This window comes from Fusarium pseudograminearum, chromosome 4, assembly GCF_000303195.2.
Source record: "Fusarium pseudograminearum CS3096 chromosome 4, whole genome shotgun sequence".
Classification (NCBI taxonomy): Eukaryota; Fungi; Ascomycota; class Sordariomycetes; order Hypocreales; family Nectriaceae; genus Fusarium; species Fusarium pseudograminearum.
In genome coordinates this window covers 3873926-3889221 of record NC_031954.1, presented here as the reverse complement: position 1 = coordinate 3889221, position 15296 = coordinate 3873926, and the positions used below count along the sequence as shown (strand labels likewise).

General features: G+C 49.1%; 5 protein-coding genes across 5 annotated transcripts; 2 read left to right on the top strand and 3 right to left on the bottom strand.

The window, feature by feature from the left end:
• Positions 1-56: 56 nt before the first annotated feature.
• On the bottom strand, positions 57-771 carry FPSE_11123 (uncharacterized protein; the record flags this gene model as incomplete). Its single annotated transcript, XM_009264240.1, has 1 exon — positions 57-771. A coding segment is annotated over one exon (715 nt), but the record flags the coding sequence as incomplete, so codon positions are not given.
• A 2049-nt stretch (positions 772-2820) lies between these two features.
• Positions 2821-3639, bottom strand: FPSE_11124 (uncharacterized protein; the record flags this gene model as incomplete). Its single annotated transcript, XM_009264241.1, has 1 exon — positions 2821-3639. One exon carries the CDS (start codon positions 3637-3639, stop codon positions 2821-2823), a length of 819 nt encoding a protein of 272 aa, XP_009262516.1.
• A 918-nt stretch (positions 3640-4557) lies between these two features.
• FPSE_11125 (uncharacterized protein) lies at positions 4558-6896 on the top strand (the record flags this gene model as incomplete). The annotated part of the gene is made up of 3 exons (XM_009264242.1): positions 4558-4604; positions 4663-6137; positions 6190-6896. The coding sequence occupies 3 exons, from the start codon at positions 4558-4560 to the stop codon at positions 6894-6896; spliced, it is 2229 nt and encodes a 742-aa protein (XP_009262517.1).
• Positions 6897-7231: 335 nt separating this feature from the next.
• Positions 7232-8466, bottom strand: FPSE_11126 (uncharacterized protein; the record flags this gene model as incomplete). The annotated part of the gene is made up of 3 exons (XM_009264243.1): positions 7232-7569; positions 7620-8400; positions 8452-8466. The coding sequence occupies 3 exons, from the start codon at positions 8464-8466 to the stop codon at positions 7232-7234; spliced, it is 1134 nt and encodes a 377-aa protein (XP_009262518.1).
• A 2339-nt stretch (positions 8467-10805) lies between these two features.
• FPSE_11127 (uncharacterized protein) lies at positions 10806-15056 on the top strand (the record flags this gene model as incomplete). The annotated part of the gene is made up of 3 exons (XM_009264244.1): positions 10806-10904; positions 11139-13805; positions 13854-15056. The coding sequence occupies 3 exons, from the start codon at positions 10806-10808 to the stop codon at positions 15054-15056; spliced, it is 3969 nt and encodes a 1322-aa protein (XP_009262519.1).
• Between the last annotated feature and the right edge of the window lie 240 nt (positions 15057-15296).

Genomic DNA, 15296 nt, shown 5'->3' with positions numbered 1-15296 from the left:
ACCAGCAGCAGTCTCAGTGGTTCCGGTGGCGGCAGCAGTCTCAGTGGTCTCAGTACCAGCAGCGGTTTCAGTGGTCTCGGTGCCAACAACAGTCTCAGTGGTCTGACCAATAGTGGCAGTGTCGGTAGTCTGGACACCAGCAGAAGTGTTGGTGGTCTCAGTACCAGCAGCTGTTTCAGTAGTCTGGATAACAGCAGTGTCGGTGGTTCCAGTGCCGGCAGCAGTCTCAGTGGTCTGACCACCAGTGGCAGTCTCAGTGCCAGAGGTAGCGTTGGACTCTTCAGCACATGTGAAGCAAAGCTCAAGATCGTAGAACTCGCTAGAGCCAGCACCCTCGCTAGCAGTCCAGCCAAGCTCCCCAACAACCGTCTTGTACAGAGTGCAAATGCGTCCCTTGACAGAGAAAGACTTGCAGCCAAGAGTCTTGCCACAGGTGTTACCACACTCGGTCCAGTCTACACAAGTCGAGGGAGTTCCGATGATCTTGTCGCCGCAGTTGGGAGCAACGCCCTTCTTGCCACAGTCGGCAGGCTGGAGCTCGTAAGGAGTGTACTTGGAGCAAGCAGCCTCGGTGGTGGTGGTGGCAGAAGTCTCGGTAGTAGGAGTGCCGGTCTCGGTTCCGGATGTGATAGCAGTGACAGTGCCAGAGGTTGTGACGCCAGGAAGAGCTACGTCGGTTGTAGTGACAGGTTTGGGCTTGCAGTTGCCGGCATTAGCCATGGGAACGGCCATGGCAGCCAGGATGGCCGTAAAGACCTTTGCGGAAGGCATTTTGGAAAATGGGATATTAGAGTATTGTGATAACGATTGTAAGGGGGAATGTAGACCCAGTAGGAAAAGAGTGTGAATGTAGTTGGAGTATCAAATGTCTAACGAGTGACAAGGGAATTGCACAGCAACAGTAAAAAAAGAATGAAGTGTTACCGCTGAGGAAGCAAGACTCAAGATGTGAACAGGACGGTTCACATATATACAGAGTCAGTATCAGACGGAATCTTGGCGGCAATTACCGACTCATCCACCTCGCTTCGCCACTGGCAGGATACTAACAAGACGTAGTTCATCCAGACCAACAGTAGCAACCGCAAAAGCCACACCGCACCGTTGCGACTGACGGTTCATCCTTCGGAGTTTTCTAATTCTGGAGCTCAACTCATGTTAGCCAGGGGAGATAGCAGAGCAGTTCGACTTGGCACTGAAGCTATCGCCATTCCTGGGTTGGGTAAATCGATAGCTTGCGGTGGTGGTCCCTCCTTTCAGTTGCCATTGGGCAGGCAGAGTGGTATCATGACGGATAACATGACTTAGTCAGGGGTGTTTCTTGACAATGGCTGAGTTTGTAACGCCCGGGCCAAGCTACGGGAAATAAGATGAAACATTTTGAATGGGAGATAAGATGGGGTATGAGTGGATGATGGATCTCGAAGGGACTAGAGGAAACGCAAGGCAAGACATTTTAGTTGAGATGCAAGCCATCTTTGGCGAAACCTTGGTTGTGAGACAGGATGACACTCGATATGAAATCCCCAGTCAAAAGGCAGCCTCTTGATATCGATGAGATGTCAACTGTTCCAACTCGAAGCTGTTCTCCCTAACTGGATTTCTTTTAGCGGCATATCTTCAACGCCACAAATGTCCAACGGCCAACATGCACCGTAGCTCGCTCAGTTGATCAGGTCCATGTTCCAGGTGACCAGCTAAAATAAGAGATGTCCTAAATATTTTGGCCGATGCCGACAATCCGACGTCCCAGTCAACGTGCTTCTAGTGGGGGCTTTCGTCGATGTGGTGCGGAAAAGGAGATCGCCAGCTGAAAAACGGACACTATTTCGACCCCAGTCTCTTAGCGTCTCTTGCAATTAAAGCTGAGAAACGCCGTGGCTTGCCGTAGCTTCCACATAGGAGAGTGCTGTCTGTCAGCGACGCCTCTGCCTCTGTCAACATCAACTCTGATCGGATCTATTGAGTATCTATTGATGTTCGGCTCGACGGATCGTGACGTAGTGTAGAAAGAAACCTCAGTGACGCAGGATACTTGTCCGGGGTTGAAGATTGAAATACTGATGTTTAGGACAGTGGTGTTGGAGGTCCGCAAAATGTTTGCTCCCAGAACTTGTCATGTAATGAGCACGGCTCGATTTCAGCTCAAGGCTTGCATCTTAACAGATGCCAAGAAACATCACAACACTCGGACACGTCTGATCTTGGCGATATGCAAGCGAGAAAGTCCTCAGTCGTCCCATTACTTCTGGTTCTCCTGATCATTCTTGGTAATATGGACACTCGCCCGCAATTGTGGCTTGACATGGGATTGTTTCAGTTTAGAACCCTTTTCTGATGAGCGAGCTTGCCTAGAGATAAATCAACAAACATCCAGGCACAGCTGTGTATAAGCGGAGCCGGAGGGGCGCGATTAACGATGTAGGGCTAGAACAATCGATAGATTGGTTTGACCCATCTGCAATCTTAAATGGTCCCGATTGCCTCTTGGCGCTGGGGACAGCAAGATGAAAACCGGTATTCTGGAATCATTTTGTAGAAGCACTGCAGGATCGACACTTGCTTTTCGGCGGTGTGCAGATAGACCGTTGTCGATAGATCTAGACTGCTAGACTCTGTACCTCAGTCATCATTATGTGTACCCTCCCGCTCTAGCGCATCTGTACGACTTTGCTAGTTTCTGAACACAAGTTTGTGAGATACTGGAGCAGTGGGGTTCCAATTTGAAAGTCTGAAGATGTGATGATCAATAATGGATCTTGGGTGAGTAGTCAGGTGGTCCTTGATGGTAGAAATGGTTGCCGATAGATGGATCGCCGTTCATCGGATGACGCCCAAGTTCTGAAGATGCTCCCGAAGAGAGTGGAGATCTGAGCCAGTTTGTGTAGCATGCTCTTTCAGAGACTCACACTGCAGGCCGAGAATCTTTGCTGTCCTCGCATCGTGGCCAAGGTTTGATGAAACCACGTCGTGTAAGTTCTGAGCTCTGGCATTGAGGGATGTCTGAAGCTCAATTACCAAAGCTATCACCATTGATGCAGCAGAAATCTTTGGTGCAACAAAGGAACCGATCTTAATTTCTGGAATGTCGAGTCTGGGTTCGCACTCTGGGGGTAGCATCGGGACTGCATGAGCACACATGCGTCCATGATTGACGATGTTATCGACCAAATCTAGCAGCCGGAGGTGGCATGCCAGCACAAGATGAATAAGCGACTGGTCAATGGAGAGTTTATGCCGGGCATCCGAAAATAACGGCGAATTATGTACACAGTCTGGGGCCTCGCAGGATGTTATACCCCTAGGTTCAAGTTGTTTGAGAACTTGAGGGTATAAGTGGACCAGCTTTTGGGCACTCTGGAGTAACTCTTCAAGGAATGCCCCAACGTTGACGTCGCAAACTTTCATGAACTCGTTGAGTTCGCGTAAGGTGAGATGTTGTGTCAACGAGGCAGGAGGGCTGTTCTGCATACGATCAAATGCAGCCATGAGATCGGTCAGTTGAGACACTACAGTGATCTGAGCTGATGGGGTTGGGTTGATATCATCACTGATAGGCGGTGTTGCTATGAGATGATCCGTATCAATGCTTTGAGGCTCAATCAGTGGTTGGTCTAGGCCAAGGATACTCCAGTCCATGTTGACAATATCAGGATGGCGCAGAGATCGAGTTGGAGGACTGAAGAGGCAGGTAACCCCAGCTTTGACGCAACGAGCGCAGACTATTGAGCCTGGGATCTTGGTACATCGTAGTTTTTTGCTGTGACAGCGATCACAAGCCTGTCGAAGATCAGCCATGAGTGCAGGTAGAAGAAGTTTGAGGTGAGAGGTTCAATGTTGGTAATAGAGAAAGCCTTGCGGATGGTGGAGATGGACAGTAGAAATACAGGGGCAGGAGGCGTAGCAGTTGGAGGCGGCATACCCTGGACCTATACAACCCAGACCATTAAAATCTTACAAAGGTGTTTATGACAGCAGAATCACAGATGCTTGTAAAATTAAATTTACTATTTTATAAACTGCTAACTGTATATATGAGTTTTGCTGTCTATGTAGGCATATTAAAATATCATCGAGTTGTATTTGCGTAAAAACGTGTATAAACTAAGTCCAACATGTCATGATGCTGATCAGCAGTATTGAATATACAATTTCCAAGGTACCACTCTTCCATTGGTTGAATTGCAAGAGTCTATCTATATCTGTACTTCAATGTAGTATTGATATGCTTGCACATTAATTATCGTGTTACCTGCCACGTGTTGTTGATGTTTGGCTGGTGTTCTTGTCAGATGTCAGTCAGCTGGACTGGGCTGTAGCCTCAGTGATCATCATCACGTCGATCCACTAACGAAAGCTTCCCCGCAGAACTTTCCACTTCCATCAACATTCCATTCCATTCCCACTCTAACGAACCAACCAACCAAACGAACAAACAAACATCACCTCCTAGCTCCAAATAGACTAATATCGAGCATCTCATCGCTCAATCATCCTATTCTTTACCATGACTGCGATGCTGGCTTCAGCATCCGACGTTTCCGTTTCAAGGACGACATGTCGCTAATCCCATACCAACCCCACGAGGGTAGAGAAATCGTGCTGTACGTCATTCATCTAGCTCTGTCGCAAACTCGAGCATAAGCTAATCCTGGTACTTAGCCGACACCACAACGCCATCGTCGTTCGCGATTCTCAATCCCATCGACTCGAAATCAGAGGCATATCTACTTGTCCAACATGTCATCAGCCTCTTACCCGTTCAGAGAATGCTCCCGATCGAGGATATGATCATTCCTTTGGCGCCCGCCAAGAAACATATGTCGACCCCGATTACTTTCGTATGCTCCGCGCTGTCAACTCCAATAACGATGCATCCACCGATGGGCCCCCAAGCCCTGTGAGAAGGATATTTGGGCCTTCTCTTGGTGTCGCCGATGGACCCCACCAGTCGCCGCCACCTCCAGCTGCTCCTGAAGAGGCCGAGTTTGTGTCGAGCACACCTGGTGTTGCGCAAGCAGAAGGCAGCAGGATACGACGCGATGCCTTCAGTCCAAACTATTTCAACACATTTTTCGTCGAAGAAAGAGTTTTGGGAAAAGGTGGCAAGGGTGTCGTGCTTCTTGTGCGACACGAAATTGACGGTTGCGCCTTGGGTCAATTCGCCTGCAAACGTGTGCCCGTTGGAGACGATCATGCATGGCTTGAGAAGGTCCTCATCGAAGTTGAACTGCTTGCGAAGCTTTCTCATCCAAACTTAGTCTCTTACCGACACGTCTGGCTGGAAGACGTTCGACTTACCCGCTTCGGCCCTAGCGTCGCGTGCGCTTTCATTCTGCAGCAGTACTGCAATGGTGGCGATCTTCACCAATACATCATAGGAGGTGCACCTCGTGAGGCGACTAAAGAAGAACTCAAGGCGCAGATGCGCCGTAGGTCGAAAGGCCAACTCGAAACACCAGTGGATCTAGTAAACGGTAACCGTGTGTTGGCAGTTGAGGAGATTTATTCTCTGTTCAAGGACATTACTTCCGGCGTAGCATATCTCCATGCTGCCAACTACATTCATCGCGATCTCAAACCAAGCAATTGTTTGATGCACCGCGAGGGTGGTAGGACAACCTGCCTCATCAGTGACTTTGGCGAGGTCCAGCCAGAAAATGTTGTTCGCAAGTCCTCTGGCACCACTGGAACCATCTCTTACTGTGCCCCGGAAGTTCTCAAGGTGGACACTGCTTCAGGGCGATATGCAAACTTCACCACCAAGTCGGACATTTTCGCACTTGGCATGATCCTTTATTTTATGTGCTTCGGGCGACTTCCTTATCAAAATTCGAATGCTCTTCAAGAAGAGCTCGAGGATGTGGATGAGCTCCGAGAAGAGATCACTCACTGGACCGGCTTCCACGAGCGTCGTGAACGCCCTGATCTACCACCAAGACTCTACCAGTTGTTAAAGAGACTGTTGTCTCTAGACCCTGCCGAAAGACCAAGTGCAAACGAAGTACTCAAGGCTATGAAGGGCGAGTCTTTGACCTTTGAAAATGGTTCAAGTCAAGAGCCTGTGCCAAATCTCGGGATCGCCACTCGGATCCAAAATTTAGACTCGCCTGCTCACCCGAGCACCCCAGTTCCAGGTAAGCCCCTTCGCCCATTGTTCTAATTCGCTTTGATCTTACTGTTTTGCAGGCCCGCGACATCGTAACCAGGCATCAACGCAAGACAAGTTTGAAGAGCTTGGTGTAGTGGCCAGATCAACTGCAAGAGACTTGTCGCCCACCAAAAGCGGGCAAAGTTCTCGGCTTGATCCCCATAGGCAGTCCTTATCGCGACATCGTGGTTCGCACTCCATGGTCGTTTCTCGCAGCCAGGAAAGCCGTCGTAGTTCACTTGTGACCCCAGCGGTCAGCGTCAGTGACGCGTCCGAAACGGCAGAAATGCATGAGCGACGAAGTTCCCAGAGTCCCCCGCTTCTAATGCCACCACCCACCACCGCAGTTGACGCGTTGAGGCAAAGAGCGACCGTATTCATTTTCCACCTTATGAATATTGCAGGCTCGCACTCTCCGCTACTTAGCTACATCATCCGCCTGTGCCTTTTTGGCATCAAAGTGACAACCCTCGTTCATCCCTGCTGGCCCCTTATGGCACAACTGAACGTAGCTATTCCCCTCATCGGCGTAGCGGCTCTGGACCTTGGTCTACCGCAAGTAACAAGCCATTCGCCAATGATGATACAAGGCCACGGGGACTATTTCTCAAGTGGACCACGCGCATGGGGACTTGGTATGAGCCTAGTTCTTCTTGTGCTTCATTTCACAGTGCTTTGGGTTGCGTCTGGCTGGGATACGTTATGTCTGGATATACAACCTGACATTTGGGCAGGGCCGTGGTGAACTGCTCCAAAAGCTTTGAGGTGATGCAAAACAATGCCGTGATATCTATGATTACGAACTGTACCTTCTGAAGCATGGCGAGGGGTCAAGGCAGCCTGTGCTTTGGCCATGAATTAAAGCCGAGCAGGGCTAGCTGGTCGATATAATGCATACGTCACGTAGCGACGTGGGAAAACTTGCCGAGTCTAGCAAAACGATACAGAAGAGGACTGTCGCCTCTTGAGGGTATATGTTCAGGCGAAATAGAAAGTGAATTGACCACCGTATAAAACTCACATTAGATCTACGCCAGATGTGAAACGAAAGAGAACAAACCACCAATCTTGCAGGAAGTTCTAAACTTTTCTCAGAGACTTTTGTGTCAAGATCCTCCGCCTATCCATCTCCCTTACGGCCAGATCATTTGTCCTGCAACCCTTGGCTATGCGCTTTCCATGAGTCAAACTACCAAAGCCAAAATCTGGCTCGCCACCCAGACTGCCAAAGATGTCTCCCACATAGTTCTCCGCTGTGATTCCTTCTTTGAATGTATTGTCCCAATCATGGATGATGGCTTTGACGATCTCGATACCAGCATTGAAGATGTTGGCTATGGCAATGCCGAAGCCATTTTGCTGCGAGATGAGATGGTTTAAATCTGAGCGGCCGAGAGGAGGACGATCAAAGTTGGAGCCTTGGAGTATTAGTAAACTACTTCAAGAGATGGAGACTCGAAGGGCATACCAGTTCTTATGACCATGACTCTGGAGAAGTCAACAATCTTCTCGATCGCTGCCCTGACCAGGACTTCTAATACTGCATTGTCCTCTTGTGCAGTCATGCAGTACACTCCTGTACCATTTGTCCATACCCGGGTGGTATTCTCAAAAGACTCAGAGAGGCGGCTGCCAGAATAGTACACATCGCTCGTGGCAGTGTCGCACCTGACGACAGAAGGGGGCTGAGAAGCGCTTCTATACGACTCGCCCATCCGGCCATATAATGCGCGGTACTCCTTGGGCCCGGTGGCATCTTCTAGCTCAGCTTTAGAAGCTAGCCTGTAAGCGGTCTCTTGGAGTTGGGCATTGAGCTCAAACACCTCGGTGCCGTACGTGATAAAGGGGTACTCGTGGGGTTGGTCACGGCCATAAGAGATATACCCCGTGGCGAAGTTGGGAGGGAGAGATCTTGGATCGATCTCGTATTGGAGAGCGACCTGGACTGAGTAGCGAGCAATAGCTACAGTACCGAGTGTACCGTACTTGGGGTTGACACCGGCTATACCAGCGATGAGGAAGTATGTGCTGCTCAGGTCAAATTTGGGAGATAGGACGAGAGCCATGAGCGAGGCGGCTGAGTTGACTTCCCCTTCGCCAATGGTGAGATGGCAAATGTCGCCGTTGTCTGTGCAAGTTACGCAGGGGAATAACATGGAGAGGCCGGGGGAGTGAACGACTTTGGTTGACAAGTTGCCGAGGTGGGTGCTTGGAAGACGATCATGCCAAACTTCTGCTTCAGGGGACCACTAGCACGCTGTGTTAGAGATTTAATCTTGAGGGATGATATTGAGGCATACCATTGATACAATCATGACTTTTGGAGCAATGATTGTATCATCTTTACGACTCAAAAAATGCGGCAATGCAGACACCGGAAGTAGGAAATTAATTGGAAGAATTAGTGGTAGGAGAAATCGTAGTAGTTCCATGATTGATAGCTCGCCTCGAGTTGCATGGAATAGTTTGCTCGAGGAGGTAGGGAAGTCAGAGAGTTTTATCTCTTTCGAACCCACCCACTTACAACAAGGCGATATCTTCAAGACGGAACCTGTTGCACGAAAATATTCTATCTAAAGGGGCGCCATGTGGGATCCAATGTCTTTGTCAAACTGACCTGACCCCACGACTCAGATGTGAGAAAAGATATCCGAATTGAGAAAGGATTTCTTCCCAACGGGTATCGAGCATCGGATGTCGCCCTTCTCTGGACAAACTGTACCGTTCCGTCAGCGAGTCAGCTCGAGGGCTGTGGATAGATCGGAAGTTAAGAGGAGGACAACAGCGGGATCTTGATACGGAAGGTTAGGTTGTGTTTGTTTAGAGATTCATTTCCGATAGGGCGTTGATGGTAGAGAAGAGTAAGTATGTTGGAAGAGAGCAGCTTTGGGAATGGAATAAAACGAAACAAGACAAAGACACCACCATATGTTCAATGTTTGGAGATGTAAGCGAGAGACATCGCCCATGTTTTGATTCAAGCTTAACATTTGACACCTCCAATCGCACGCGGCCTCAAGTTTCGATGCAACTTTATTGGGGCTCATGTCTCTACCGTCGTTTGGTTGATTCATCTTTATCACTGCTACAATACTAAGTTTGTGTCACTGTAGACAAACATTCTGAATGAGGAACTTGGTTGGACATGGATTCATGGATTCAGGGTTGTACAAATATTCCCGCTTCGATGGGGGAGAAAGAGTCGATGTCCCCAATCGTTCATTCACTGGTGTGCTTGTGCAACGGATAGATCAGCTAGGATCTGCTGGGAATGCATGTCTCGGCCGGCAGGGGACCGAAGCGATCGGATGGAGAGATCGAGAGTGACAATTGGCTAGAGGAGACGAGATCTGGTTTTTCTTGATAGACTTGTAAGTGATGTCTTGATCGCAAAGCTGGATCGCAGTGCTTCAGACAGAGATATCCAAAAAGAATAGAAGATGGTAACACGGATTGAAGTTTGAGCAGAGCATCACGAGCAAGCTTTTGTCCTATTGTGACCTGTCCCAACGTGGCTCTTGTGCGCCTGGGCTCCATTTGATGGATTTGGTATGAGGGACGGAACAGGTTGTAAACTCGTGAGATGTGAGGCTTGAGAGGACCAGAGAAACACAGCGAGTTGGGGTTTGGCCTTGGTGGAGTTGTATCCCTTGCTCTTTTGGTTTGGGAGGTCAAAGGATTGCTCATTCCGTCTGTCCGCTGACTAACTAGCCGTCATAGCGTTGAGGCTTTGATTGAGGCTCATCAGACACAGCCAGGGCCGCCCACAGCCAGCAATTACGGATACAAGATCAGGAAACTGGAAAAAGTGAGACAAAATAATCTCGCTTCTTGTGTTGGGTAGGCAAGACGTTCTATTGCTTTGTTAGGTTGTATTTACGGTTATTTTGTACTCTGCATCCGCTGAATAGACTCACGTACCTGGATGCTTGGCCATGGATCTAATCAATCGCGGTAGTAAACAAAGTTTCCACCTTATCCGAGTTAACGTTTGGTGGTGAGGGAATCAAGATGACACTCGTATCTTCTGACTCGTTGGCCCATAATCGTTAAGAAACTTGGCAGTGGCTTTGGCGATCGTTGGCCTCAGAAAAGTGTAAATTCTTGGCAATTGGTCCTTCCTTCCTTGCCAACTTGTTAGCGAGATGCGGTTGTTGCCTTTTTCCATTCTGGAAGTCGGTTGCGGTTGCAGTTGCAGCTGCAGATTCTGGTGGGGAAGGTGCCGTCCCTGGCTGCACTAGCCAGTTAGTCGACCTGCACTGTGTGCTGTTGAACCTCCTTTATTTCCTCCCCTTGACACACTTTACGCAGATTCTTAAATCGACGACATTGATCACGATAAAGACACAAACTAACCAAGTCAAAGACAACCACTATAATAATCATGATGATGACGACTCATCAACCATCAACCAACGGCCAAAAGCCTCTCTCTCACTAGCACACGCACGACGCTGCGGCCAAGACCACTGCCAAGACGCGATAGCAGCAAATACCCAAGCATCTTCCGGATCCCCAAAGGCCTCTAGAGCAGAGTCTCGGCCCTCCCGAGACGATGAACTTACGGGGTCTTCGCCCTCTGTAAGGCGGACCACTTACAGTGGGTTAGCGACGTGTCGCCGGTGATTGTTGCTGCATACGGTGCGTCTCTGCCATGGACCCCCAGACAGCCAGAATAAAGATTGTCCGCCAAGAAACCACTCACAGCCATCTCCCAAGTTCAGGTCATTTCCCGGTGGAGACGTGCGGCCGGGTATGACGAGTTTCTCAATAAGGTTCTTTATTTTCCTGCTCCTCATGGCTGCTTCTAACGCATTCGGGGTAAAGCCCAGTAAAAACATCCCCCACGCTACCGTTCAACCACCGATTCCAGCACTTCCTCCACACTCAACGGTCCCGTCCCGTTCTTGACAATCTTCAATCTTGCACTTTTCTTCCTCTTGGTTTTTTTTTTTTGGTCTTTTGACAGACTGCTTGTGTAGCTTAGCCGTACCAGCTGCCTGGATTCACGGCTGCTTTCATCTCCTACAGCTTTACATTGATGGACGACATTACGACTGCTTCTGATCCACGCTATGGCGGCTCTGGCGAAGGGTCCAACTCAAACTCCAATTCTGGTAGTCAACACCAGCCTCCGATCGATATGACTTCTCAAACTCCCAACGACGACGACCCGCTATTCGACTTGCACGATGACGAACCTGTTCAGGGAAATAACTTTGCTTTTACCCCGACACAACTTCACAAACTCCTAACCACAAGGAGTCTCTCAGCGCTACGCGCCTTTGGCGGCCTGCTGGGTTTAGCCGCTGGCCTTCGAACGGACATATCAGCCGGACTCAGCGTCGACGAGACAACTCTTGATGGCACTGTTACCTTTGATGAAGCAGTAGCTTCCGGTAACCTTGAACGACCACCACTGGTTTCCGCTGCTTCCCCTCCGCCATCGCCGCCGCTCCTCCACAACGGTCTTTTTGAACATCATGATAATCATTATGTGGATCGCAAACGTGTTTTTGGGGACAACCGCCTTCCTCAAATAGCACAAAAATCCTTCTTCAGGCTGCTTTGGATTGCGTTTAATGACAAACTTATCATACTTTTGACCATATCTGCCACAATTTCGCTTGCTATTGGTATCTACCAGTCTGCCGATAAGGCAGTAGGCGCATCCCGTGTTGAGTGGGTAGATGGCGTTACCATTGTAGTTGCGATCCTCGTCATCATCATAGCTAGCGCTGCGACCGACTGGCAGAAGAATTACAAGTTTAAAAAGGTCAATGAGCGGAAGCAGCAGAGAGACGTGACAGTCGTTCGGTCGGGTAGATTGCAGCGCATCTCTGTCCACGAAATTGTTGTTGGCGATCTTTTGCATCTTGAAGCTGGCGATATCGTTGCCGTTGATGGTGTTCTCGTGCAAGCCTCAAGTCTGCAGATGAATGAGTCTTCCATCTCTGGAGAAGCTGATTTGGTTCACAAGTGCGTTTCGAGCCCCAATCACTCAGTGCATTCATCTCGAATTGATCCTTTCATTTTGAGTGGAACTACTGTTGCGCGTGGTGTTGGCTCCTACATCGTCACGGCTGTCGGTGTCAACTCGACCTATGGACGTATTCTGATGTCGTTGAGAGATGAGGTTAAAGCAACGCCACTCCAGGTGAAACTCGGTCGTCTCGGCAAACAGCTCATCATTATTGGCGGTATTGCTGGCTCCATCTTCTTCTTCGTTCTTTTAATCCGATTCTTGACAAGACTCAACACCATTACTGGCGGCCCATCCCAGAAAGCCGAAGACTTTCTACATATCCTAATACTGGCTGTCACGGTTGTTGTAATCACTGTCCCTGAAGGACTGGCGCTTAATGTGACCATTGCTCTTGCTTTTGCAACGAAACGCATGCTTCGAGACAATAATCTTGTCCGGCTGATCCGATCGTGCGAAATCATGGGAAATGCCACAACTGTCTGTTCCGATAAGACAGGTACTCTGACACAGAATAAGATGACTGTGGTGGTTGGACGAGTCGGACTTGAAGCTTACTTTGACGACACTGATCTTGTTATACCTGACCCAGATTCATCCATGTCGCGTGCCTCTACCATCAAGTGCGACAGTTCGATCGAACTCGCAAAGTCACTCTCGCCAGATTGTCGGCGACTACTCAAAGACAGCATCGCGCTCAATTCTACCGCTTTCGAAACCGATGACTCTGGATCATCTCCCTTCATGGGTTCAAGCACCGAGACAGCCTTGTTGCAATTTAGTCGTCAGCATCTGGCCATGGGTAATTTGGCTGAGGAGAGAGCTAATTGTCCTATTGTTGCTATTCTTCCCTTTGACTCATCCCGCAAGTGGATGGCCGTCTTGATCAAAGTTGACGATGATCGATATCGACTTCTGGTCAAGGGAGCTGCGGAAGTCGTGTTTGAGTATTGCGCCTTTGTCGTCCTGGACCCGACCTTTAGACTTCCGGTTGCTCGTCTCTCAGAGAACGATCGTGCAAGTTATCGTAACACGATTGAAGACTACGCGGGTAGAATGTTGCGGCCGGTTGCCATGGCGTACCGAGATTTCACAGCGCACGAAATTTTTGAAGGTCCCGACGACGACCCCGACAACATCAACCTGGAGTGGCTGGCATCCGGCATGATTTTTATCGGCGCCTTTGGTATCCGTGACTCGTTGCGACCCGAAGTTGTCGAGTCTGTTCGCCAATGCCAAGCTGCTGGAGTGTTTGTTCGCATGGTTACAGGCGACAACTTTTTGACGGCTAAAGCTATTGCGGCGGAGTGTGGAATCTACACGGCTGGCGGCATTGCCATGGATGGACCAACCTTTAGGGATTTGACTCCTGAGCAACTTGACGCTGTTATCCCAAGACTGCAGGTCCTGGCCCGATCGAGTCCAGAGGATAAGCTCCTTCTCGTAACCCATCTAAAGCGAATGAACGAGACGGTAGCAGTGACGGGTGATGGCACAAATGATGGCCTTGCTCTCAAGGCAGCTGATGTCGGGTTTGCTATGGGTATACAAGGTACCGAAGTGGCGAAAGAAGCCGCATCCATCATCCTTCTTGACGATAACTTTGCCTCAATCGTCAAAGCTCTGAGCTGGGGTCGAAGTGTGAATGACTCAGTGAAGAAATTCTGTCAGGTCAGTATTCTTTAGTCGGGTAAACAAATGCGAGCTAACAAATTGCAGTTTCAATTTACGATCAATATCACTGCAGGTATCATTACCGTTGTTTCAGAGCTTGTCGGCGACGCCATTTTTACTGTCGTACAGCTGCTTTGGATCAACTTGATCATGGATATCTTTGCATCTCTCGGTTATGCTACTGATCACCCATCCCCCGACTTTCTTAAACGCAAGCCCGAACCTCGCAACGCACCTATTATTTCCATTACCATGTGGAAGATGATCATCTGCCAGGCCATATATCAGCTGACAGTGGTTTTTGTTGTGCATTATGCCGGTTGGGATACTTTCAACCCTGACACCGAATTCGAGATCGAAAAGCTGCAGACGCTGGTGCTGAATATCTACGTCTGGATGCAATTCTTCAATCAACACAACTGTCGTCGTGTGGATAACAAGCTTGACATCTGGTATCAAGGCATCTTGAGAAACCCCTGGTTCATCGGAGTACAACTCATCACTATTGTTGGTCAGTTCGTCATTGTCTTCAAAGGAGGCGAAGCTTTCGACACCACTCCTCTCACGGGTGCCCAGTGGGGGTGGAGTCTTCTCTTTGGTGTCATGGCCATCCCTCTGGGTGCTTTGATTCGGCAGATTCCGGATAGCTGGGTCCAGAACATCTTTACACTGATTAGTTCCTCTTGGTTCACGATCTGGCGGCCGCTGCGTGCATTCATGTCTAGAACCTTTAGTTGCTTGAAGCGCAAGAAGGCAGATGACAAGGAAGAACAACAACCAGAGCATGAGATGGGTCCTGTTGAAAATATTCTTCATATGATGCATCTAACCCCCGATATGGAAGATGATGAGACACCGATGACACAGGAACAGAGAGAAGCAATGGCCCGATCGGACCAGAGAAGGTTGCAGAAGGAGGGCGAAAAGCCGAAGAGAGAGCTTGATCTGCATGCCCTGGTAGAGGCGGCCAAGGTAGCAAGGCGTTCCGACGGCGCTATCTTTGAGATTCACCCCAAGACTCTCAAGGATGACCCCATCCTGAGGACAAGCGACGGTACCAAGAGTACCTTGCCACCAAGTCAAGACGAAGAATTTATGAGATTTGTCGCCTTGAATACAGCCCGACCACCTCGAGCGAAGAGGGTAGCCCCGCGAGGCCAGACGCGACCATCGCAGCGGCAGGAGCAAAAGAGTTCATGGAGACACCACATCTCATGGGAAGGACTATTGAGATCTAAGAGGCGATAACGGATGATGCACTTTATATCACAGATAGAGGAAAAGGGCATTTAGTTTACAGGTACAGAACTGTTTTGGTTTAAATGACATATATAACGACTTATGACAGAGAAGGGGTTTCAAGATACCAATATACAGGTCGCTTTACTAGGCCATAATAACAACGCTTCCATACCACGAGTTTTCCAATCCAGATTCCTTAAAACGTGATGCCCAATCCTTTTGACGTATATCCAAGCAAAAAACAAC